The sequence below is a fragment of the Bos taurus genome, chromosome 28 (genome assembly GCF_002263795.3).
Source record: "Bos taurus isolate L1 Dominette 01449 registration number 42190680 breed Hereford chromosome 28, ARS-UCD2.0, whole genome shotgun sequence".
NCBI lineage: Eukaryota > Metazoa > Chordata > Mammalia > Artiodactyla > Bovidae > Bos > Bos taurus.
This window is the reverse complement of record NC_037355.1, coordinates 30,751,884-30,779,662: the sequence shown is the minus strand read 5'-3', so window position 1 is coordinate 30,779,662 and position 27,779 is coordinate 30,751,884. Positions and strand designations below refer to the sequence as shown.

Below are 27,779 nucleotides of genomic sequence, written 5' to 3'. Positions count from 1 at the left end.
AATCTTAGAAAGCAGGAGAGAGAGAGAAATAGAGTATCAGCTTCAACCCATGACAAGTCACTCCTTCTGCTATCCACTTCTGACTGAAGTTTTGGGCAGAGTTACAAACCTATAAGTTGGCTTTGAGCAGACTGGGAGTAGGTGCCCTTAGTCACTTGGGCCAATCTGCAGATGACCTCTGGGGAAGCCCTGCTCTGACACATCCCAGACAAGCTGTCCTAGGAAGACACACACAGTAACGTTATTCCAAGGACAGCATTTGGTCCTGGGATGACCATGCCATCTGTTGAGAGCAGTGTTCAGAGCTTTAGAGTCACAGTTCTTTATATTCACTCATCATTTTGTGCCCATGTCTATAATTCTGTGTGCCAGTGGGCAGCTGGGCAGTGAACAGCTTTCTTTCTACTGGTGTCTTGTTTTAGCTTCCTGAACCAGTAGTTATTATAAACCAAATAGAGATTTCATGCCTTACAACCTTCTTTAAATTACTGAAAATACCTGCCCAGACCACAAGACCCTCAGGCTCATGTACAAGTAGAGATAAAATAAATTTAACCCTTAAAAGGTTCCTTAAAAAAAAACAGAGCAGATTTTAGAAAATCTGTAACTCCGGTTATCTGTTTTGCCCTGAGTTCTGAATTATAAGGTCGATAAGGATTATGCGAGGTCATGGGGTTTATCTCCTCCTTCTGCAAAAGACTGGATCTAATCATCACAGAAAGATATTTATCTACTATTATTTTAAGTAACTCCAAACGAGGAGAGGCTATCAATTTTGGCAGCAGCCTACTCTATCTTCTTTAAAACGTGTGCAGCCAAGGAATTATTTTTTGGTTTTAAATTGAATTTGTTTGGTTTATACTAGTCCCCATTTTCTTTGAGCGCTATAAAATTCTTCCCCTGATCTCTTCTCTGAAGAAACAGCACCAATCCCCTTTCAGCTTTATTCAAATCACTCACCATACTTCTTAACCCACTCCAGTGCAGTGATGCCAAGGGTACATGAAAGAGAAAATCTAAAATGACACCTTTTAGCACTGCATTGCCTGGCTGCACCCTAATGGATGGCATTCATCATGATGGCTTTGAGCCATCCAGATAGATTCCACTGTGTTCCCTAGTTGTTTTAAAGAACAGAGTAGACTCTAATACAGTTTTCACTAAAATGGTTAACATACAGATTTGGCATGTGTTCCTGGGTTGTTATTTTATGCAGAAGGCCTCTGTACCAGACCATGCTGAACAAATAAGTGGCTACTATATTTAGAGACCTGCATTTTTACCTGGTAAGTACCAGTCCCTTTTAAACTTTAGGTAGACAATCATCATGGGCAGTGACCATATCACTTTGGAGACTCCATTCAAATGAGCAAAAATACATCTAATGCAGAATACTGAGTGCTCTGCCCTGCTGAATATAAAGAAGGTATCCAAGGAGCTTACAGCAAGCTGGAAGCATGACACTTGTATCAAATAATTACTACAAAAGAATGAATTGAATCTAAGTGCTACACTGCGGAGATATAAAGCCAAGAAAAAAACAGGATGTAATTCTGGGAGATGGGATCAAAAAGAAGAGGCTGGAGGCTCAAAAGGGAGTAGATATGTGTGTATACTTACAGCTGATTTAGTGGTTGTGTAGAAGAAACTAACACAACATTGTAAAGCAATTATCCTCCAATTAAGAAAAAAATAAAAAGGAGGTTCTTGAGCCAGTTCTTAACAATGGGTAGGATTTTGAATAGACTGAGGCTAGAAAAGGAGGAAGTGGTCATTTAAGGAAGGCCCAGCAGAGACAATGGAAATATGGGAACCTGCTCAAAGTATTTGAGGAAATGGAGGTTAATATACAACATAATACATGAAAAAGCCCCAAAGAGAGGCTGGAACTAGCTGTTGGAAGATCACGAATACTGAACTAAGTAGCCTGCCTTACTCTGTAAGCATGCAAATGCTATCCAAAATTCAAGGCTCAAACGGCTGCGAGGCATACCCAAAATTATTAGGGACAACTTGTGAACAGTGGCCACAAAAAGCTCCAAAATAAAACAACTGGATTTGCCTGTAGAACACATTACAACTGGGGCTGTAAAATAAAATGGTGAACTTCTGGTAAGACGACCTTTCGTGGGATAACTAGATCAAGAAAGAAGAGTAAGACTAAGGTAATGAATTAATGACTAGAAATATCATCTGAAAATATAAAAATAATCAATTAAAATACTTCAAAGAAGAATACCATCTTTCAATGTCAATAAATTATACAAATCAGCCCAACACTGCTATATAGTTATTTTTTACACCCAAAATTTCATATTTCAACATCTAATAATATAGATTTAGACTCAACATGTCACTTCGTGGTTTTCCTTGAGTATATTTACATTTTGGTTTTGCATCTGATGTACCTTATGAAGATTACATGATTTGCTGTGTTTTCCTTCTTTCAGTTTAACTCTGGTAATGAAGAAGCACACAGTTCCTAGCAACAGATTTTCACATGGTCAGAAGTGATTACTATCATAAGATACCTGGTCTTCCTGTTACCTGGATAGTTTGAATAAAATCTCCAAATGCAGCCTTAATACTGTATTTACACATCCAATCTAATATAAACAAAGGAGGAAATAAACAACCAACTTTCTTTAAACATTATTTTATGCATACTTTAAAGTAGTATTCCGATTTTCATCGAGGAGACTCAGCAGATACAATGTGTATAAAAAGTATTACTTGGGCAACCTCTAAATACAAACATTTCCATAGTAATTTCCCTAACAGACAAGGGAAATAAACAAAACAAGATATTTATTTCTACTAGAGAGGCTCCAAGGATAGGCTACCTATAGAATTGTTTTTCTAAACAGAAAAATCCCTGTTTCTGCTCTGTACTGCACAAGATTATAGGCAGAATTTCAGAAAGCTGAAAATCCTTTTAAATAACACTTCCTCTGGCTTTAATCACAAATAATTGCCTCTTTTGGTGCTAATGAGCATGAGCCTCACAGAATGGAATGTAATTCTGCCGGTTCATTCAGGGTAATGGCTTTGTGAGCTGGTGACACTGCTAGAGATGGGGTCTCAATTTCCTAGAGTACAATAGTGAGCAGCAATACATTTTTCACTTGAGGAAGATTTTCTAACCTATGTAAATATAAGTAGAAAACCCATTATCTGTTGATAAAAACAACAAAGTAGGTTAAATAAAGTTTTAAGTACTGCTCTCCTTTAATAGCCATCAGCTCCCTGGATCATGAAAGTAAATACAGTACTTCACTTACTGAAATCAATGAGAAACCGTCCAAATCCTTGCCTTTGGTGCTGGGGCATGATCATTATGCAGGAGACATTATACTTCTGCTGGCAAAGTTTTTCCTGAGGGGAGGAGAAACAGATCAAGTATGTCAGAGTGCTGCTAAAGCGGGCAATTCCCTGCACCTGCCGCTGTCCATATACCACGGTCCACTGAGGTGAGCCGACGTGTTGGGTCAGGATCAAGCAGAAGAATGCGACCATCTTAATCAATCAAACTATCAGCCAAAAACAAACTACGCGCTCCAGGCATGCCTCTCAATTACGTCTTTATTCTTGAAAGTCAGCACCATGAAATATGAATAAAGAATCCAAGGAAATGTGAGTCAAATGAAACAGCACAGTATGGAAGAAAGGTTTTCTATGCTCAAGCAACCTGGGAGACGGGCAGAGGGGGTGGGGGAAGATCCAGAGAGTCACCCAGCGGGATCAGTTAAGAACACCTTGCTAAAGGCCACAGTGAAACTAAAACAGTGTCTGTGTGGGAAGACTTGCACAATACATTTCTCTTATGAATAAACAGTCAAAGTAAAACGCTGGAGAAATAATCTATATTTCAAAGAAGGACAACAAAACAAAAAAGACAACAAGAAGAAGAAATCCCCAAGCCTCCAAACCAAAGTGAGGCCAACAGATTACCAACAGTCTGAAACCAGGAGGAAGACTGGAGAGAATATAGTGGAAATGGTTCTTGTAGTTCAGGGAAAATTTGTAATGTTCATGGGCTATGGCATCAGAGCAGCAACATTTTCTTCACAGTACATAGAAGCCGCCAAAACCTACACAGAGAAGACCTGGAAAAGGCTTTTGAGGTTGTGAATGCTCTGGCCAACTATAAACCACAAATTAGATTAACCACAAATGGTACTAACCACATCAAAGAATTACTTTGGAACACCCAGATCTTTAATGAACCTATTTGAAAGATCACAGGAAATGGTGGAGGAAAAAACACTACAGGGCAGCATTAAAGATTTCTTTGTGAAAAAGATGTGCTCCCAACTTTTGCACATTTGGAGCTGTCTGTGGAGTCTCCAAGAAATGACAAGTAAGAAATCCTGTATGTCAATTTTCCTAAGAAACCGGACGGTCCCATCACTGGATGTGTGCACCCACGGCAAGGATTCACATAATTAGTCTGTTTTGCAAAGTCAGACAAATGGGTCACTGTATCTAAAATGAGGGGTACTCTGAGCTAAAGGATTCATCCTTGACACAAGTCTTTTCTCTATTCCAAACTATTTTTACCTGTATGGCATTTTTGGAAATCTAACCCCAAAGTGGTCCTTTCCCCTCATCCTTGCCCCTTGCCTTTAAACACATGTTACCACAGCTAAACTCTAAACAACTGCTCCCTCTTTCCTTCCTGTTTTGAGTCATCATGCTTAGAAAGATATATGCATGTAATGATTTACACTAAACTTTTCTAGGTCATCTCAGCCATCCTTTGGCTATAACATCTAGAATTTGGTTTAATCTCAAAGGGCCACAGTCCTTTAAACTCCAACCGAGATGTTAGAATATGGCTTAATTTGTATCTAGTCTTTTAGCATGGCTGTTTTTTAGATTTTCTTTTACTGCACTTGCAAAGGATATTTTAATATTCCAAGTATGGTAAGAAATGACAGCAGTTGCTGCCATACTATAAAAGAAACAGTGACAAAATGAAAAAAGTTTAGCTTGTTCTAAGTAAAATGTTTGGCGAAGAAAATGGCAACCCACTCCAGTATTGTTGCCTAGAAAATTCCATGGACAGCAGAGCCTGGCACCCTATAGTTCATGGGGTTGAAAAGAGTCAGACTGACCATGCACGCAAATAAAAATGTTGGGTGCCCTGTGACAAAGAGGACTCAAACCCCAAGAGTTACTGTGAACCAAAGACCTAGAGGTCAATTCAACATAAGGCAGAACAATGTCAATGGGCATCACTATTTGTTTTAAAATGCAGATAGATTTAAAGAAACACCATTTTCAAACAGAAAGGACAGTCATGACCATTATTCTTTTTAATTCTTTGGAGAAAAAATTAAAAATTCTTTTAAATTCTTTGGACACATCTATACAGAAGGTAAAATGTTCTATAAATTATATAAATTTCCTAGCTATTGCTTTCCTTTGTATTAATTCTCTATCATCTGTAACCTATTAAATTTAACAGTCTTCTTTTTCATTTTAGAGCTTTACCAAATACATGGATTAAAATGGTGAGGCCGTTTCCCATGAGTGCTGTCACTTATTCCTGTTTCTGTTTATGGTCTCTGGGTTGTTTCTTAAATTTAGAAAAACTTCTGTATGCAAAGTTTTGACCTTCCATGAAAACGACAATTCCATTAGGTGTTCCATTATGCAATAGTAGATTAATTAAAGTTCACTTATCACCTAATATGTAAACATATATCCTAAAATAAATAAGCTATAGGATTTGGAGCATTTATATTCTGCCCTAGAAATCTTATAATTACCATTCTGGCATATTAAACTATTTCCTAAGTACCTAAGAAAATTTAAGGTTAGCCTGATAAATATCTCCAAACTCAGATTCCTTTTATTGCATACAAGTTAATGTATCTCAGAAGCCTTTGAACAGAAGAATGTGAGATAATTGCTCTGAACCACGTGAAAAAGACAAACTATGGCCACTCAATATGTCAAGGGCTCCCCTATATTAATAGCTGGAGATCCTTAGGCTTTCTAAAGAGGAGGCTACTTCAGATCTTAAAACAATAGCAAAGAGAGTAACAGACGAAAGAGTAAAACCAGCCATTATATCAGCTTAACTGTCCAAATGCCAATGTTCCAACTCACTGAGATACTGAAGACCACAGAGGGAATGCAACAAGGAGAAAAGAGAATTATCTTTTAAATGCTACATTATACTGAAACCTTCATGTTGATACCACTTAGGAGGAAAAGGGCACTAAGCTTAAAATTTAGAAAATGAAAGATGCTAGGTGGTCTGCAAGGCAGCAATTATAACATTACATGAATGCTGACAGTCAACACAGCTAACAGTGCTGAGGTCTTTTACACACTTCCTAGGCACAATGCTCATGGTTTTTGTGTGTGTGTTTTTCTTCATGAGCTCTGAATAAGAATCTGAGCTTTTCAGAAACATGTCATTTATTCAAATTAGAGTCATAAAAAGGCCCTGTTTGAAGAATTGGACTCTACCAAAAACATTCTGAAAAAGAAAATGAAGGTCATACTGGCTCTTGTTTTACCTTAGAGAAGTATCCAACCAGATGACAGCCCTTTTCATCATTTTTTGTAAGGACATAAAAAAGGAATGGCTCGACATCATAATACAATGTTTTGTGGTCCAGGAAGAGCTTGGCTAACAGGCAAAGGTTTTGGCAATAAATTTTGCTCATATTCCCATCAACCTAGCAAAGAGAAACAGACAACATTATTTAACATCAAAATACCACTCAATATAAAACTGTTTCTTTTATACGGTATTTTGGAAAGCATATACTTATTTTTTCAAATCCCAAACTAAACAATTAACACACTCCATTAACCAAGAAAGTTCACCAGAAAATAGCTGTCATTTGGCAAATCAGAATTCCACCTTTTCTCTTAAATTGGGGTAAATTTAAGGCAGCTTAAATTTCTCTTTACACTTCCTGAAGAAAGGCCACACATTGCTAACAAAGGAGTAATTTTTATTTACTATTTATTACAACTAAAAAAATGAGTAGGCATGCCTTCTCTATTTGAACCAAGTAAACCTGAATTAAAGAAACGTAAACCAATCAAAATGCTGCTTGAGTCGGTTAAACTTTATGTTGTTTCCAAAGGGCTTCACATAAAAATAAAACAAACTATATTATTCTGATTCCTCAGAGACGTGGATGCACAAAAGAGGCTTCCATTTTGGTTTTATCCCAAGCATCATTTTAAATATAATTGGAAAAGATAAAATTTCTATGTTGGGAATACTTACAGAGAAAGTGAGATGAATTTTAACCTACAGTGAGTACCATGATTACAGTCTACTTCTCTTCAAAATAAAAGAATCAAGCTGTGACACTGATGGTTACAGACAGGAGGCGAGGCATAGATGCCAATTTCGTTGATCAAATGTAGTTACTTGTTGAAAACAGAAAGCACAGCAGATTCAAGAAGAATTTCCCTAGCACTTTTCTTACGGGAAATGGATATTTGCTAACCAGAGCTCTTGGACAATGAACTTGATCGTTCTTGAGTCTCCTGTGGACCACACCAGTTCTCATAATGCACAGATTATTTTTAGACTTCATATAACCATTTCCCTTGGATGATACCTAGGTCCCACACATGGCAACATGATCAAATATGGGCAACAGGCACAGAGGATACAATTCTCTCTTTAATTAAAGTAAGTTTTTGGGAGTATGGTCCTTTTGGAAATGGTAGTATATTACAAAAAAGAAAGACAGAGATGTATGTATCCCTGAACCAGAAAAATAGAGAGATGACAACGCTGAAAAGTCTTACCAGTTGTGAAAGGTCTAAAATGACATGCTTTCAAGAGGGATATAGAAAAGATAGGAAAGTAGTAATCTGTGATTATTATTCATTTATTTTATAAGTTACTAAGGATACTGCAAAGACAAAAGTTTCCCACATGCTATACTCTTAGTATTAACTCAGATTCTAAAATAGGGACCTTGGCACTTATCCAATCCAATTCCTTCAATTATTTTTATGAATAAAAAATTTACAGATCTGCTTCTGATTTTTCCCTTCTTATCTATGTATGGTCCCAAAGTACCTACCCTGAATTAGAGCATTCTCATTAGCCTAACAAGATTGATTCTCCTACCCCGAGAAGACTTTTCCTGAATTTATGAGAGGTTCACCCCCTCTGGCAGAGTTATGCTGATTTATTTAACAATTACTTAAAGCCAACAATGTGTTCTGTCCTTTGAGAAACAATGAGACACTGATTTTCATTTTATTTTGGTTAGAAGAAAGCTTCCAAGGCATCAAGGAAGGAGCCAACAGTTAAGTTGAACTTGTGACATTCATTAATTAAGCTTCAACTGAGAACAGCTCTGTTGTCTCAACTGGTTGGGGCTGGCCTGTTAGCATCCCAGGATGAACAACAGGACAGCAACGGGCATCTGCCTCTCCCTTTAGCCCAGTGGTTCTCACTGTGGGTGATTTTGTCCTTCAAGAGACATTGGCTGTCTGGATATTCTGACTAGAGGGGGTTTGGTGCTACTGGCATTTAGTGGGTACAGGCCAGGGATGCTGCTAAACATCCTACAATGCCCGCTATACCAAAGAATCATCCAGCCCAAAACGTAAACAGCCCCCAGGGTGAGAAACCTTGTGCCTCCCGTTTAGTAAGGACTAACACATCAAATCTTCCCAGCAACAAAACCCTTCTCCCTTCAAGCTTGCCAAGAGAGCCTGATTTAACCAGGAGGAGGGGCTTCAGAAAGATCATAAGACACAATACACGTGTTTCTCTGGTGAGTCTTGGGAAAAAGCAATGGGCCCAAGACTGTCTGAGACAGGGAGCCTGATCCAAGAGAGAAACCTAGGCATGACCCTCCCCTACATTAAATTCAATGCAAGACATTACAGACCAGAATTATAGAGAAATGTGGGGGTAGAATAATAAATTTCTAATCTGAACAACTCCGAAAAAGAGAACCCTAAAGTAAAACTATTTCGGAGAAAGAGGAGCTCATATCTGCTGTGCAGGGAAGGCTTGTTCTGAGCACTCAGGAATGAACTCAATGACTGAGATGTGTAACAGAAAGGATAATAAGGCAGGGTGATGGAAGTGGTCAACCAGAGTAAGAGAACTGAGAAGGCCTGTGAATAGGCAATAATAGCAAACAAAGGCCTGGACTCTTCAAGGAACAAGTGACTCAGCTAAGCTGGATCCCTGAAACTGACAACAAAACATGATCAAACAATGAAACGATATACCGGCAAAGATCTTCTGCTACTAAATCACTTCTGAAAACACAACATGTCTTCAAGAACACACAATAACAGACACATGGCCACACGGGCTTCCTGTGAACAGCAGAGTTCTCCAGGGGTGGCCACCTACCCAGACTGGGAAGGGAGGGAGTCCCAACATCTGCTGAGGTCTCACCAAAAGGATTATCCACCCTGCCAAGAAGTGGATGGAAACACAGGTGGTTGTGTATTGAGGAGATATGTACAGCTGCTCAATTCCCTGGAAGAGTGAGCACCTGCCAGACACTGGCTGGAGCTGCTGAACAAAGCTAATTTCTCCTGCCAAAGAGAGTAGAATTTACAAAGAGCTATGGAGATCATAAATTCACTGGTGAATATATCTGGTGCAGACAGGGATTTGGGAGAAGACAAAAAAGTTAATGTGATGAAGTAGGAATTCATCATCAATCTCAAAGGTTGCTTAACATGGTTAGAAAAACACTTCAAAATATGGAGATATTTGAAAAAGCAGTCTGAATTTCAGTGCCAAAATTGAATAAACATTGTACCTTCTATGAACAAATCAGTACATAGTCAACAATTAGAAGCACTAGGTTTCTAATGCTGAGTTTTTTATTTACACATGCTTACCTCAAATACTGAAAGGTCTTTCCTTCGGTAAATTTCATTTGCTGGAGGATGAAACCATCCACATTTCTTTGAGTGTCTTAATAAAATATTTTTACTTTTCATATATTTAAGACAGAATTCACACAGGTAAAGCTTTGGTAATCTGTTGAAATTTTAAAACCAAAGAATATAATCTGATTGGTTATTCCTTTCAGGGGGAAATATTAAACATTGTTCAATTCTCTCTAAGCCACACAAAGGCGGTATAATAGTATCTGAAAGAAATAGTTTAAAAAGGAAAAAGAAAGCCAGTAGTAGACAGAACGTACAAACTTCACATTATTTTTCAATCTGATAGTATTTGCTGTCTTTACTGTGCAAAAAATCATTTCTTTCCTTAGAAATGTCCTACAGAAAAAAGGTTTTCAGACTTGGAACTATGACTCTAAAAACAATGGCATCCTGTCATCCATGTATATTTTTCAAATTTCACACTTAATGTCATGATTTCAATATTACATATAATCAGTGGTGTGTAATGATAACAAATCTTTTCAGAGAGAAGTGAACTCATTATTTTTAAAGTGATCTGTGTACTTATAAGACAGGGAAGTCCTAGAATTTAGCTGTCTCCATTTCTTATGGATGAGGTAACTTTAAGGTTACTATCAGTTATACACAATCTAAAGCACTAAATGCAGTCAAGTCAAATGACCTTATCTGTTCCTACCAATTCCACTGACTCTGAGTAACATTAGACAATCAGCTTTCTCACGTCTGCTGAGTTTTTCTCCTCCTTAGAAATGATACCATTTTGTTAACCAGTGCCCTGCTGTGCTTAGGTGGACACTACTTGTATTTAAAAGAGAATGCCTGGAAGCATTCTCAAGGGCTTTGGGATATAAACATGGGGAGAAGGGTTTTGGGGAGAACTAGACAGACTCATCATGGAAATCTCAAATCTTGGATTCATATACAAAATGTATCCAAAGCTCTCAGAACAACATGACTTATGATTATCCATACATATAAAAGCTCATTGGTGTTTGGTGTTTTTCAAAAACTGTTTAGGAACACGGAGCTGAGCAATATAAACTGGGAGCAGAAACCAAAACCCCTGACTCTTAGTCTCCCACTTAACTTCTAGAAATCCTCCCCATTTTCTCCAGTTAGATGACTGGGCAGATGCCCATGAGAAAGAGAAAAGGGTGATATCTATTCTAGAAGAAAAGTAAATTTGTGATTACCAAACTTTGCAGGCTAAAGCATTTGAGAAGATACTAATGAAGTATGCCCTGACATACCTGAAGGAAAAAAAAAATCTGTTCACAAAACACCCATTTTTAGATACATTAATTCAAGACAATTTCACAGCTAATCTTAGTTCAGGACAAAAGAAAATCCTAGTACCATTATTTTGTCTTCATTTTTAGCAAGTTAGTCACAGATGGCTCTAAAAGTCAAGCCTCTGAAGGCTACCCACTCCCACCTATTTTCTTCCACATTCCCTTCTCTTGCTACCCATGCTAAGAGCTAAGCCGCTTTAGTTGTGTCTGACTCTCGCGACCCTGTGGACTGTAGCCCGCCAAGCTCCTCTGTCCATGGGATTCTCCAGACAAGAATACTGGAGTGGGTTGCCAATTCCTCCTCCAGGTCTTTTGTTCTAATTTACGTTAAAAAAAAAAAGAATACTTGACAATAAAATGCCAGAAATCACGAGATAAAACTAACAGGCCTAATTAGGAAAATGCAAAAGGCAACCAAGAAGAAACTACCAAATACTTTACAATGGCTACATTTTTTTTTCTTGATTTGGTTTCTTACACAAACAATATTTCCCCAGTTAATCAAGAGCGAAAAAAAAAATGGACTGGAAGTTTAAAGACGAAATTTACAACAATGGTGTAACTAAGGAGCATACGGTGTTTATCGAGAACAATGACTGCTATAAGGTGCTGACAAACGTAATAGTTTTGGAAACACCTGAAATTGACACTCAAAATTTACGTCTTAAAAAATCACCTAATTTCAGTTTTAGAGGGCTCCTTCCTACGTGTGAGACGTCAAGGCTGCACACCCGCCAGGCTTATTCCATTACCTTGCATATTCCTGTGGGTAAGGCGAGGAGTACCAGGTTTGGATTTCATATTTCCCAAATTCTATTACAGAAGGGTACCGGCCACAGTCTTCTACTCCACTTTCACACTCTATCTTCTGTCAGAAAGAAAACAAAATAGAAGTCTCAGAAGAGGATTTCTTCACTTACACTTTGGTTCTTTCACCAATGGATATGAAAATCTACCAACGCTAACCATAATTGTGAATTTTCATGTTGTTGAAAAAAACATTATAGGCCCTTGTGAAACAACAGTCAACTTTGTATCATATTCATATATAAACACTCTTAAGAAACAGTATTACCAATATAGGAAAAAAGTGAGTACCTGTTAAAACATACAAATGTCTATGAACAGTCAATAATCTGCTACAGTGTATTAAATCTGAGGAAATTCTAAGATGATGCAGCTATTACACACTGTCACACTGTTAACAGTTCCTATTTCTCCACCAAGTAACATTTACCCCAACTGTAATTAAATAACCAATTTGAAGTCTGCAGTCTGACACCCATCTCCTTTTACACTCATGCAGGAGGTTAGAACTTTGCCTGCCTGATTCATCGGGACATTCCCAGGATCTAGCCCAGTGCCTGACACAGCCAAGACATGTTCTTGAATGGAAAAGCCAGGGTTACTGGGTTGGATAGAACAGGCTTTAGGTTTAGCAGTAACTTTCAGGTAATTTCTTGCTGTTCATCATGTTTAAATATGAATGCCAGATACAATCTCCCAAAGTGGTAATATTTAAGGACTTCAAATCTCAGTGACTGGGGGGCGGGGGTGGCTGGGTGGGTGGTGGTGAGGGTATGGGATATATTTTATCTTAGCCAAAGGGAAAAACACTACAAAGAATGCAGAATGAGGAATGGAAATATCCAATGGCCCCTCAAGGAGAAATAAGCACAAATATTTAGTCCAAGTGGTTTCTACTAAAACTTCAAGTTTTAGTTCAAAGTTCAAAGAACCTTCAGACAGACCCCTACTCCCCACAAAACGAAGTGAGGTAGAGCAGGTAATCGATCCATAAATATCGTGCCCTGAGAATGTGATCTTGTTCAGCTGCTAAATCGTGTCTGACTCTTTGTGACCCAATGGACTGCAGCATGCAAGGGTTTCCTGTCTTTCACTATCTCCTGGAGTTTGCTCAAATTTATGTCCACTGAGTCAGTGATGCTATCTAACCATCTCATCTTAGGCCGCCCTCATCTACTTTTACCTTCAATTTTTCTCAGCATCAGTCTTTTCCAATGAGTCGGCTGCTAAATGTGGTCTACTAACAGAAAAACTCACAATCCATAATAAATTTGTTTCTGACAAGTCCAATAGCCCTTCCTTTCAACGTTTTGGTGAAAATAAGCTAAGTAGAGTTACTATCTTAGGGAAATCATTTAAAAGAAATTACTGGATATTGAAAATAAAAGTAATTACAACTGATCATGCAACATAATATTGTCTTCACCAATGCCCAGGAGTTAAAATCAGGAGACGTTTTTCGTATTGTTGGCCGTCTGAGCTGGAAGAAGCACCGGTCAATTTAAAAGTGATTTCTTCTTTCACTGAGCTATTTAAAAGGGCTATTTTCTTAATTTGAGCAAGAATAATCAGAAATCTATTCCTTTACCCCTAGAAAGTGAAAGTGAAGTCGCTCAGTCGTGTCTGACTCTTTGGGACCCCATGGACTGTAGCCTGCCAGGCTCCTCTGTCCATGTGATTCTCCAGGCAAGAATACGGGAGTGGGTTGCCATTTCCTTCTCCAGGGGATCTTCCCAACCCAGGGATCGAACCTGGGTCTCCTGCACTGCAGGCAGATGCTTTATCCGCTGAGCCACCAGGAGCATTTTTCAAAATCTGCCTCAACAACTGCTACTCTGGCCTATTTTGTGAGACTAGCTGAGCCATTACCAACTTGTGAGAGTGAAGACAACTCAAAGACAGAACTTTTGAATGTACAGTTAACAGAAATGATAGTAGCAGTTAAAGAACCACAAAGGATTTTGAAGGGGATTCTTTATAAAATCAAGGCAGTTAATTTCACAACAGTCAGATACAAAAGTCATATATTATCTTAGTTTCTGGAATGCAGTGTCCTGGCCTTACCTCCCAAGACAGTTCCTGGGCCTGCTTGAAAACATCCAAATCCTCTTCAGTAACGGTATCCTTGTTTCCAATCACATTTATATCTGTACTTTCCTGTTTGATGCTTATTTTGATTTCCGTATCTGTCATTTAAAACCAGCAGAAAGTGTATTTACTGACTTGCATCATGAATAACCACCATATAATTACCAAAATGGTACCAAATTAGCACAGTGGGCAAATAGGGAATTTTATTTTTTTTAAAGCTTTATAAGCTTTTACGTCTAAGCGCTACTCATAGATCCAGCAGTACCTTTTCCCTGCCGTACCCAAATTATTTGAATTATCACTGTCATCTTCTTATAGCTTCAGTAAACAAACGCAGGAAAGTAAGAGCAATACAAAGCAAAATCACAGTTTTCAACCAAGATTAGAAGGCATATCAATGTCTAGGTATAGAATTCCCATGATCATGTTTGAGACAATAAAATCTATCATTCTGTCCCAATGACACAGTTTGGCTTTTGTTTTATATAAAGGATACCAAATGTAACGGGCCAATTTGTTAAATGAAATCATGAAATCAGTTTTCTCCCTGAGGTGAATACACACACAGACACACTCACATCCAAAAAAGCACACATCACAGAATCACAGATCAGGCTCTGTTGAGAAGGAAGCAGGATGAACTTTGTCATGAGAAAGCAATGGACAGAGGGAAACGAGGAGCCGACGTCCGCCCTGCCGGAAGCGCGGACAGCACGAGGCCACACAGCGCTGTGGCTGGAGAGGTGGCGCGGGGAGGAGCGTGGCGGAAGCGCGACAGGGGCTGCTCATGCGGGACCACAGCGCCATAAGCAACGCTATGACGGCATCTGGGGGGGCCCTAGTGTCACTACAAATGGAAGGAAATCACCAGAGTGGGAGAGTATTAGTTGAAAAAACAATGTTTTGGAGGTTTAGTCAGCATTAGAAAAAGGTCAAAGTTTCACTGCTTCTGTATGAAAGTGAAGTTGAGAACAAGAGAAATAGCTAAGACCTATGTGACAAATAGGAATTGATTGATTCTTTTTTTTCCGGGGGTTGGGGAGAAAGGGACGGGACGCAGGTTTGGTTGGAGCTTTGACCTTTTGCTTACCATCATCCTGATCAGGTTTAATCCTTCCGTCTGTCAAGCTCCCCTTCCCTGGTGAGGGGGTCCCCATCTGAGGGGTCACTTTATATTTTAACCTGCCTAGCATCCTGTGCTTTTTAAGGAAAGTTGTTCGCTTGAAGTGAGCAATTGCTTTAAAAATACGCCCTCTAGCCATCCCCCAGCTAGAGGAGGAGGAGTGAGAAATAAACCTACTTCTAACATCTCTTTTTCCAAAGAAATGGGCTTTAGACTTTGCTGTGAGAGGGAATTCGGTTTTACGACGCATACGTTTAGGCGGTGCATAACTTGGGTGTCCCTTTTGGCGAGACTGTCCCTGAGTGGTATAGATATGAGAGAGTCCGTCAAAGAGTGCCTTCAGCTGGCTGTTATTAGTAAGACTGCTAAAGGAGGGCACGCTGGACTGGCTGGAGGAACTCTGAGGAGAGGTAGAAGAAACAGAAGTGCTGGACTTTTGTGAGCTGGGGCTCTGACCAGAGATGGGGGTCGGGGGTGGGAGTGAAGAAAGTGGAGGTTTTAGCTTTTGTGTGGTACCTGGAGCCAACACATGAGAAGTGCATGGCTGTTTCTGAGAGACCTTTTTCCTTGGACGATAGTGCTTTGAAAAGTCTATTATTTCACCTCGTGATCTGCGACCATCAGGTGATGGTGTAAAAAACTTAGTAAGGCCATCAATGAGCCCTTTGGTTTTCTTGTTAACTTTAAGTGTAGAGGCAGAAATGTAGGTGGAGGTGGTGGTGATTTTGGTGGTGGCACCAGGCCGAGTGGGGTCTGTAACAGCCAATCTGCTGCTTGAGTCCTTCCCAGATGCAGCATGACCGGATGAAGGTGTGGTACAGACTTTAGTCTTTTGACCCCTACCAGGTGACCCCCTTCCTGTGAATGCATTCATGGATCCTTCATCACTGGTTACAGACCTAGGCAAAAATTTAGAGAATAGTATCAGCATTTAATAATAAAATTATAAAGGTATCTAACACAAGTTTATAGCAACTAGATGCAGTCAACGGGCTTAAACTTAAAAAACTGAATCGTGACCCTAAAGCCCTGCTTGTGTGTGTGCCTTCACTGAGGTGCTTTTCTCTGTTGCAGCCACTACGCTAGCAAGTCATGATTCTCCCAGGGCCTGTCCAACAGGTACTGGAAGAATCATGTGGACCCAAGGGGATTATAAGTAAGAAAATTTTTGAGGAGATTAAAAGATCACCCAATGGTTTCATTATAATTAAATAAAAAAATGTTACCCCTTGTGTCATGATACATAATTGTGATTTTCTGAAATGCCTTAAAAAAAAAAGTATTAAAGGAAAGAAGTCATAAGTATTATCTAGAAGTGCAAGAAGAAACTTATATAATCTCTAGTTAGAAGCAATTTTAACTCCAATGGAAAATTTATAGAAACAGAATTTAGTTATTAACTATAAATTAGTTTTTTTTTTTTTAAAGTAAACATTAAAAAAATACCCTCTTCCTCTTAGAATTTTATGCTTAGGATGATAAGATAACCAATAATACTCTCTAAGTAGAGGAGACAATTAATTGCAGCATAAAATATTGCTGAAAAAAGGACAACAATAGCAAAAAACTGAAGAAATGGTTAAAGAAAAGCTACAGCGGGTCAGACATGACATGGAAAGTCTGGTGGAGAAGCAGCACATTTACCATGGTCATTATCAGACACCTGGCATCAGAATCTTTACACACTGGTTCTGACTGCTATTTCAGTTCCTGTGATGCTGGTTCTGCTCATACAGCTGTGTGCTCAATGGAGACTGGAGGTCACTCTGCTAGCACAGCTGCCTACAGGAACGGCAGCTGCCTGCCTTCGCCTCAGGCTAGGGCTTGGAAAGCCACCCGTTTTGCAGCAGAATTTTATACAACAGAAACATGTGCATGTGAATTATGGCAGTGCTGGGGCCCGAGAACGGACCTTAAAAATTATCAGTTGAGCTGACGGCTAGTAATGAAGAAATGGAAGCCTGAAAATGATATGATCTTAAATTATAAAAATATCTTAAGTAATTACAAAAAGAAGAGCATAGTTTAGTGGTTATCCTGTACACAGAGATTTGATGAACAATTTCAGCGGTCGCCCTAAAGGGGAGGCTGGCGTAGGTCTATGGAGCAAGCTACTAAGGCCCATCTGAAGCAGCTCAACCGCCAAGAGCTTCGCCCAACGCCACCGAGTCAGCCAAATCAGGTTAGAGCTGGAGATCTCGAGTGTCACACTGAGAGTCACCAGTAAACAACTCATCCAGGATAAAACGTTTTGCATCAGAATGTTACATTTGGACTGTATCTGGAATCGATTGCCCAGAAAGGATAATATGCTTATAAAGCATGTAAAAAGGAAAACTCCCCAGACTGTCTTAAAAATTCCTAAGCTCAAAGGACAATTTTGGACAAACAAAAAGTTAGGATTGGTGCCAGATGTAATTTTCAGCTGTGTCCTTTGTTTAGAAAGTTTATATCCTAATTCAGTTTTTTAAATTGGGCCCTGAGGATACAGTCCCATTTCAAGAACAATGCTTAACACTGGATGAACGCAAAAACACGTAATTCCTACTTCAAGTGATGCTAATATGAAAGATTTTATTCATGAATATGTTTCATGTTTGCCTCTACAAATTAACACAAATTCCACATTAGAATGGCCACCAGTTAGAAGATTTTCATAAAGTTTCACAAAACACTCTAGAAAGGAGCATGCATTTTCTACTTCTCCTTTGGGAGATAGAAGTGCAGGAGGATCCTGTTTTCCTGAGACCAGGTAATAATAAAATGAATTGCTCCAGATAAAACTAAGGGAGAGGGGAGAGTAAGCAAGTAAGACACCTGGTGTTTGTTCACTGTGTGTAGAGTTCCTGTTCATTTCTACATTGCAATGACCCTTTCACTACGCCCAAAGAGAAAGGCAATGGTCTTACAGACAGCTGCTTCAGATATGCAAGTCTACAGATTTCATTTCTAAACACCTTACCTAATGCTGATATTCAGTTCTATATTCTACATGGGTTAAAAAAACAAACACACTCATTACAACTCTTTTCTCTACTTCTCCAGTAATTCCAGCTAAATGTTCTATTTGGCTTTAATGGCAACCACATGGCCACAGGCTAGAGGAAATGGGGCTAACATAGCATTGGGTTGGCCAAAAAGTATATCGTTTGGATCTTCCCTAAGATGGTATGCAATAACCCGAATGAATTTTTTGGCCAATACAATAGGACTGCATGCTACTGCAAATATATTATTTTGTCTATATGTTTGTATACATGTGCACATACCAAATGGTCCTGTCTAACTCTCTGGAGGCAAACATTAGGACAGTCATTTGCAGATTTCTCAGAAGCTTCTATTTCATAAAAGGGATCTTAAAAAGTTGTAATACTACATTAGCACCAGAAACGAGTATTTTTCTAAAATGTTATCTGGGGTAACAAAAGAGAGTCATTATAGATGTGAACAAATCCCTCTCTTGTTTTAAAAATTCCTATAAAAATATTTATATAATTAAGCTCTTTTAATGCTCAGCCAGTAATAAAGTAGGCACAATGAGTGTTTCCAATTCTTATATTCTGCTTCTGTCCTGCTGCTTGAAAAATGTCACTAAGCATCACAGATACTGGCAACAGAAGACCTCAAAATGCCAACTGTAATTTTAAATGTTATTTTCAAAAAGATTTCTACAGCTTATGCAAAAGAAGAAATATTCCTCATCCCTTGAGTTTGTAAAAATGATGCTAAAAAGTTAATGGGATCTAAGGGGGTTACAATCAACTGTATTTTAAAGCACAACATAAAAGATTTTTTTTGATAAGATCTCAACCTACAACAATCGTTGCTTTAATTTATTTTTCGGTCGTCCAATGGGTTTTGCATATCGTCGTTTTATTTGTGCAGCTTTCTCATGAAGTAGTTTTCTTCCCTTTTTCTTTGGTCTGCAGACTTGGCAAATCCACATCCCTGAATTAATATATATATGAGAAAAATATTTTAATGTTTCATTTTAGGAGAGAGATGAAATATAAAGTGCAGCTGTAATAAGCTGCCCAAGGATGCCTGTACGCAGAACTTTACCCTAGAAGGTGGATCGTTCCCTTTTGTCATTCTGCTCAGGAAGCTGTCACTAAAGGTCAGTTTTCCCAGGGTCAAGGTGATGAGAGCAGAGGGCTGACCCATCTGAGAAGTCTTCCAATAAGGTTTTGCCCAACATGTCACCAAGCCTCCCTCCACCACGTACACACACGTGAAAACCCAGTCTTGTCAGATATTATATATTTTTGGATTTAAGGGAGACATTTTTAAGTCAATCGGAACATTTTTAAGTCAACTGGAACTTCTAGGAAAAAAATACTTGTTTTATCATCTCTTTTTGGGAATTTTCTATACTAAATAAGTTATAATTCTAACATATAGTTTTTAAAGTGAAAACTTAAAACGTTTAAGTACTGTGGAGCTACAATAATTTGAAGTGTGGCATATGGAAGCAGGTCAACGGATAAGAACTAAAAGGCCAGAACAACGGAGAGGTTTAGCATATCATAACAGTCATATTTCAAATCAGTGGGGAAAGGATGAAATGATTCAGAAAGGGGTGCTAGAACAAATAGAAGTCTATCTGGAAGGAAAATAATTACTTCCTATCTTTTATAAACACAAATTCTAGGCAGATGAACATTATGTGACAAAATTAAATGTTATAAGCACCAGGAAAAATACATGGCTATTTTACATAATTTAAGCACGACTGACACTTAAGACTGAAGCCATAAAGAAAAGATTCATGGATTTGACTACATGAAAATATAAAGAGCTTCTGCAAGTCAGTAAGAAAAAGGTGAAAACCCCTAATAGAAAAATGATTAATGGATAAAAACAGGTGCTTTACAAGATGATATACAAACAGCCAATAACCAAACACAAAAAAATGTTCAATTTCACTAAAGAAAATAATTATCAGACATATTTTTTCTATTCTCTAACTGGTAAAAATTTTAAACAGTAACACTGTATTACATTGAATCTAAGCTATTTATGACTACAAGATGCATCTGATTTCAAAGATGTTAAAATGTTTTTTAAAAATGTGTGTCTTAGATTCAATGAAATATAGTAATGGTGAGTGTTGATGATCATACAGGGAAACAGGTATTCTCATACACTGCTGGCTGGCCTGAAAACTAACATGACCTTTCATGGACATAGCCTTCAATCCAGAAATTCCTCCCTGAGGAATTTATCTTAAGGCAATAATTGTTGATGAAAAAATTGGAAATATTTGTAATATTCACTAGATGAAATTGGTTAAATTTTTTTTTTTTAAATATGGGGTTGCAAAATCAGTTATGTTCAGGAACCACCCAGGTATAATATATGTGACTGAAGCAAGCTGGAATGTAAAGCAACAGGTAGCAGTGAGACTGAGGCAGAATGGAGTGCTGGCAAATTCAAATTCAAAAATCTTTAAATATAGTACCAGATCTTCTGTTACACAGTTAAGAGAAGTCTCAATAAAACATTTCTGTGGCCCACAGTCATCATGTTTATAATCTCGGCTCTATATACTACGGAATTCTACACATTCATTAAAAACTATCTTTGGGAGAATATTTAATGATGTGGGAATATGAGAATCTATTGTTAAGAGGGAAAAACCATAAACATGTACAGAATTTTCCATTTCTTTTTAAAAGGGTGGGTGGGGCAGGGAAGGAATTTCTAATTGATTATTCTTTCCATTCCTTTTTGTCAATCGGTATTTTCCAAATTTTTCACAATGAAAATGTATAAAGTTTGTAATAAGAAGGCAGAGTTATTTATAACGTTCAATATACTATCATATGAGAAAAAGAAGGCTAAACTTGGCTGACTACTCAATAAACAGAGAAGAAAATCCATATTCTATATGGATATACCCATGTAAGATGGTTCAGATCTTCATGTTCAAGATTATCAACGAATGGCCAAGAAAATGGTAATGGCTCCTGTTATAGGACTTTTTTGGGGTCATCATTATCACCATCATCGAGAACAAGTAATGTTTTACCTCTGAACACTCTACTGAACAACATGGAGAAAACTCTAAACTTTTAACCGACCTAGTCTAAATTTATTCTAATGGGGAGTGGTTTTAAGAGAAGAATCATCTTTTTAGTCGGGTGTCCGAATTACAGTATTTATTATATACATTACCCCCAAATTATAAACTTTTACACTTCTCTGCTCACAACCTGTACTAAACCCACAAGTATAAGGAAGGTGGGAGGGATGAAAAAATGCTTAAAGAACCTATATACTCCTGAGCTGTCAGACATTAGGACTAGGCTAATGTGTACCTAATAAAGCACATTTTTTAATAGGTTTAAAGGTTCACCTTTTGGCATTCTGGAAAGTGGGGGATCACAGCACTCCATATGGAATCCTCTATCACAGGAGTCACAGAAAAGCATATTATCCTGTAATGTAGCATATTAGAGACTAATTGAGACTGAAATCAACTGTAAAAGGCCACAAATTCTTTTGTTATCTGGTTAACAATAATAAAATAAGATAAAGCGGCACCACGATCCCTACTGAAATTTGGTATCACACGCACCTAAACACTTAAAAAGAAAATAGCAGCGATCTACAAAAATGAAAGGCCTTAACACTGAAAGCTAACAATTTACCTGGAGATGGATATTGAGAGCCATACTTACTGCATTTTTGCCTTGGATTCTGCATGCACTGCACGTCTTGCATTCGATGCACTGCCACCTTAAGGCCTTTACATTTGTTGTTAATTCAGGACAAAATTTCAAACAGGATGGGTGCCCTATAAGAATAAAAAAAATAAACTGCTTTATGGGAATGGTGCCGTCGATTTTTTAAACTCACTAATATTTAATAGACAGTGACGATGTCAGCCAAAGAACCTTAGGAACTTGAAAATATGAAAAAAATCAAAGATTCCAAATTATATTTTCCCTTCTGCCCTTCCCCCTAGCACCGATATGTGACAGAGTAACTGTACAAATGTTTTCCCGAAGAGAAACTTGGAAAATGTATACCAATTCTAATCACAAGTCTTGGAGAACTTGAAGATAATGTATGCTCAGATCATGTTCTCATACCTGTGCCTTCTGTTAAATCTCTTGCCCTTGCCCTCTTCATCAACCACCATCTACCCCAAAGCTTTCTGGCCTGCTGGCCTGTGAGCAGAGTGCTGAAGTTCAAATGATTCCTACTTTCTGTGTGTAATGAAATCATAAAACATAAAACAACAGTTAACTAAATAAAAACCTGACGCTGCTTAACATAATACAATGAACAAATGCAAAGAAAGAAAAAAACTCAGGAGTATACAAAGACTACCCCATTGCTGGGATATACAAAGAAGGCACCACTGCCATCTTGCCCCGGGTTCCTGAATTTAAAATCTGTAAGTGGGAGTTGTTGTTTAAGTCGCTAAGTCACGTCTGACTCTTTGCGACCCCACTGACTGTAGCTCACCAGTCTCCTCTGTCTATGGGATTTTCCAGGCAAGAATACTGGAGTGGGTTGCCATTTCCTTCTCCAGGGGATCTTTCCAACCCAGGGATCGAACCTGGGTGTCCTGCTTGGCAGGCAGATTCTTTACCACTGAGTCATCTGGGAAGCTCTGGAAGCAGGAATAGAAACAGTGAATTTGGGAGTTAAGAAGTTGCAAAGTCCAGGCTACACAGAACACGCCAAGAAGCACACCCTTAGCAAGTGTCCCACATTTTTCTGAGAGTTCGGCTTTTCCACCCTGTTTTGGACACACTTTTCATCTAGCAGCTCTCACCTCACACAGGAAAACTGGAGACCCCAAGGGATAGCACCACTTAAGAAAGTCAGCCAGGCTACACTGAGTAATAGATCTCTCTGAAAGGTTTGAGGAGTGTGAGTCCAGACTCTGGAAGTTTAAAATCTGATGGTCTTTTATCACATAAACCTGAGACCTCCAAATTTGATTTTAGTTTTCTAAATCTGGTCTTAAAATAGTACAGATGTTAGTAAGTCCCATGTGAAAGAACTTATAACCAAGCTGCAAAAGAAACCTGAGGGGTAAAAAAAAAAAAAAAAAGCAGATTCTGCAATTTCAAAACTGTTTTATAATTTCCTGACTTTGGCAGGCTCATTGTTTAAATATGTATTTTGGGTTGCAGCCAAAAAGGTCCTCCTTCCTAAAGCTTAACAGGTGCTTCATAAAATTCTACCCACCAGGAGATTTGGCTTTTTGAAGTAAAAACATTCAAAAGCAATCATCAATACTGTTAATAAAAGCACACTATTCCTGAGCTAAAAAAAACACAACAACAACAAAAACCTAAACATCTGTATTTAAGATGTTGAGCAAATAAAATGTTGTCATAGGATTATGACCTCAGGCAGTAGACACCCAGCAGATGCATTTAACCTATGACACTTTTCTTTTACAAGGGCTTCTCTCATTCAAATGAATGTGGGGGGAGGGCGTTTATGTATATATACATGTATCAATCACCTCTTTCTGCTCAGGAACAGCAAACAAAGACAGCTCGCTTTTCGACTTTAAGAAGTATACTCTGAAGAGGGAGGGGAAGGTCTACTTTGATCAGGGTTTTCCCGCCCCCACTTATATAGTGAGGGGTAAAAACTCAAGTTTTAAAGAACAGCAATTTAAATTCCACCCTTAAAATGGGTCCCATCAGCTTAAAAGTATACCATTTACTTCTCTTTTTTCTCCCTTTTTATTACTTCCTGTAAGTCATACATCACTAGCACATATGACCTCAATTTCATGCACTAAATTTTTCTCTACATTAAAATCTGCTTTTGTACTTTGTAGCTTAATATCCAGCAACTAAGGTAATTCACATCATATTATAGCTTACTATTTTTTTCTCACAGATATCCTATAAAAATAATTTTTAATAATTAATTATACTTTTGAAAGTTAATGGATTTCAGCCACTTTCAATCAAGAGCAAGGAATATTCTTCTTCTTATTGCTTCCTCTCACTTTAAATAATATTATATTGCAACTACTACCATTTAAGCTACCCTATCAAATTCTAAAATCTTCAGTCTATCTTTCCTTTAGGCAACAATCTTACCTTTATTTAGCTCAAGAGAACTGGCCATAGATCCCTTCCAGCTCTAAATTTCTATGATTCTGTAAAGGATGCTGAGGGATGAAGAAATATTTCCATTTTATTTTCTTACTGCCAACTTTACACAAAAGACTGTAACTGAGTCTTGATACGCTAGTACACAATCTATAGTAATTACAAAAAGGACAACCATGCTATTGATAATTCAATTCCTTACCTCCCATTCTAGCCATTCTGTAAACTCAACAATCCCCTCTAAAATTTGGGTTCTCTCTGCTGACACAATTCATGGTGGTTTACACACACACACACACACACACACACACACACACACTCATTCTTATACCAGTAGATTTTAAGCACTGATAACTTACAACAGTTTTATCCAGCGAAACCAAAGGAGTACTGTTTAAAATTAAACAAGTACCAATGAGACCACAAGTCGGTAGAAGTGATTTTTGAGTCAAGTATTATGGGAGTAAAAAACCATGGGCTCTGTAGTAGACTGAACAATGCCCTCCAAATATGTCTATTTGTAATCCCTAAAACGTACAAATATATTAACCGACATGGCAAAAGGGGCTTTGCAGATGTGACCAACGGTACAGGCCTTGAGATGGGAGATCATCCTGAATTATCTGTGTAAGTATTCCAATCTAATCACAAGTACTTAAAAGCAGAGAACCCTCCAGCTTGGTTAGTAACATGAGACAAGAGGAGGAGGAGAGGTTCAACACAGGAGAAGGACTGCACCCAGCGGGGAGTGGGAGGCACACAAGCCGAGGAGTGCAGGTGCCCACTAGAAGCAGGGAATCCGGTTATGTGACAGCAAGAAAGGGGGACACTGGCCCTGCATATGCAAGGAACTGAATTCTGTTCACAGCTGTATGGTGATTTGTTATAGCAGCAATGGAAAAACTATGAAAGACTCAAGACATTGGGTCCCTCACATCAGTTATCTGACCAACTACCTGTCCACTGAAGACCCGATGAGGGAAAGGACAGACATTTCAGATCACATGGTCCAGCAGGTGGTTGTTTTGGGAGGAGGGAGCAGTGTAAGGTTCATAAGCTGTTTTGGATATTATCTCTGAGGAGCCCATGAAGTGTCAAGGAGAGGAGTCCTGGAGGTAGGCTGGCTTGGAGATGTGGGCAAGTCTAGCAAGAGATTAGAGGAAGGCCTTCCTAAAAAGACACCAAAAGGATGAGTGAGATCAGAGGGGAGCAGAGGCGGGCAGGGTGGGAGAGAGCAGCATGTGCAGAGTGACAGGAGAACACGGGGACGAACATGGGGACATTTAAGAAGAGGAAAGAAGTTTGATACAACCTCTACATAACCTCATATAGTTATAGGTTATATGACAGGGATGGTGATGTGCAAAGGGGTCAACAGGAGCCCAATCCAGAAGAGTGTTTTGGGCTTGGATTTTTCCTAAGGTTAACTGGTGGACACTAAAAATTCTGTGATTAGATTTATGGTTTTAAAAAGTAATTTATATTAAAAAAAAAAAAGTAATTTATGCTGAAGTATGCAAAATGGATGAGGAGAAAGAATATGAAGAGGAAAGCTAGCTTATTATCATAGCAGCTCTGAGCGGGTCTGGTGAAGGCTGTGGATATACTGAGGACGTAGAATAAATACTGGGATGTACAATCAATGCATTTTTGGTAATTTCTTGCTGTGAGAGAATAGGACAGAGGAGGGCTTCTAGAACTGAATGCGTAGCTGGTGGTGTGTCGTTTGCTGAAATGGGAAATCCCCGAGGAGAAGCAGGATGTCGTTTGTTTGCTAAGATTTCTGTCTTTGCTAGAGTGGTGGTGGTTGTTTTGGGAGGAGGGAGCAGTGTAAGGTTCATAAGCTGTTTTGGATATTATCTCTGAGGAGCCCATTAAGTGTCAAGGAGAGGAGTCCTGGAGGTGCTTATATCTAAGGGTCTGGAACCCAGGAGAAGCTATGAACCAAAGTGAGGAAACACAGGGCCAAGGACGAAAGGCTGAAGAAACTCGGAGGTGATGAAGAGAGGCCAGGGAGCTCACAAAAGATCTGGAAGAACTGAACTGATAGAGAGAAAGCACAGAGAATATGAAATCACAGAAGTCAAAAGATGAGAACGTTTCATGGAAAAAGATTCTCAACAACTCAAATATGACTGAGAGGAGTATTTGGTGTAGATTGAAAGATGTCCACTAGACTTTTTTTTTTTTTTTGCCAGGCCTCTGGACAGCATGCAGGATATCTTAGTTCCTCCAAAAGAGATTAACTTGTGCCCCCTGCAGTGGAAACTCAGAGACTTAGCTACTTTTCTGCCAGGGAAGTCCCTAGAGTTTTAAAAAAACTTAGAAGCCACCTTTAGAGTTCGCTACATGGAGGTCACTGTTAATCATACCAGCAGAATTTTAGTGAAATAACAAGTCGGAAGCAAGGCTTCTGCTTCCTGTTACTCTGCATGGACTGCCAATCCAGCTGTGGGCTTGTGGAGAGGGGGGCTTCCTCCTCCATCCCTCCTTCTTCTTGGAGTCCATCTCTAGGTTTCTTCCTAGTTAAGGGGCTTCTTCCAAACCCAGTTTTCAATCTGTGTATAGTCGGTGTGAAACTGGACAACTAACTAACCAATCCCTGGGGTATTTTCTCACAGTAACATCAAGAAGCTAGTGACTACATATATGTGTATATTGCACCAACCAGCTCCCTGGGAGCAGAAGGCAGGCAAGTTTTACTCAGGGTTAACACTAATAAAACAAACCCAGGATAGACTTCAGGGCTCCTGAGGACAGACTGGTACGCGACTCCACGTCTCCGGCTTCCTTCACTGTACAAAGGTAATCTTCCTGCTCTCCAGCTGCATCTCAGCAGCCATGCTGTCTCCAGTGTCAATGAGCTTCCACTTAGAATGATGCTGTAATTTTGAACTGTGCACTTATCTTAGATTTGCTAATTTGAAAACACACATGCACAGAACTCATCTGTAAGTAAGATTTAACCACCCAGCAATCTGAACAGCAGACACAAAATTTCATTTGGTATAATATCTAATACTTATGTGAAGCTAATTAAAGATAATTTGGTCTTAATGAGGCAAAGAGAATATAACAGTGTTAATTTCAAAGTAGGCTGATCCATGAAAGTCAAGTAAAATCACTTCTTAGTCTCAGCATTTCCATAGACCTGAAGACTATGTGATGAGTCCCACATTCCTATTAGTGCTTTGAACAGCCCTTTGGTGTTTTTGTGTGATGATTTATAGATAGTGATGATCTTCATAGCATTATCTCACTGGATCCTCACAACAGCCCTGTGGATGCAGGATACAGACATCACCCTCCAAACCTCACAGATGTGTACAGCTACGTACGGTTCCATGGCCAGCAAGTAAAGAGGACTGCAGCGCTGCATCTGGGGCTCCTTGCACTATTTACCTCCCTTCACAGTTTTACTACCTGCAAACTTGAATACCTCCCTTCACAGTTTTACTACCTGCAAACTTG

At 38.8% G+C, this 27,779-nt stretch overlaps 1 protein-coding gene across 6 annotated transcripts in view; it reads right to left on the bottom strand.

Annotated features, from left to right (window-relative positions):
* The window catches only part of KAT6B (lysine acetyltransferase 6B), a 182,089-nt gene that overhangs the window by 32,738 nt on the left and 121,572 nt on the right, over positions 1-27,779 (bottom strand). For 4 of the 6 annotated variants that reach the window (XM_024986873.2, XM_005226509.5, XM_002698885.7 and 1 more), the window contains 9 exons: positions 21,897-22,012; positions 21,572-21,653; positions 19,029-19,161; positions 15,181-16,112; positions 14,064-14,185; positions 11,945-12,060; positions 9,868-10,009; positions 6,534-6,695; positions 3,282-3,375 (listed from right to left, as the gene is read on the bottom strand). In XM_024986873.2, the coding sequence (XP_024842641.1) occupies positions 3,282-3,375; positions 6,534-6,695; positions 9,868-10,009; positions 11,945-12,060; positions 14,064-14,185; positions 15,181-16,112; positions 19,029-19,161; positions 21,572-21,653; positions 21,897-22,012 (1,899 nt within the window). The remainder of the gene's footprint in view (positions 1-3,281; positions 3,376-6,533; positions 6,696-9,867; positions 10,010-11,944; positions 12,061-14,063; positions 14,186-15,180; positions 16,113-19,028; positions 19,162-21,571; positions 21,654-21,896; positions 22,013-27,779) is intronic. The other 2 variants (XM_005226510.5, XM_005226511.5) reach the window with 2 other exon arrangements.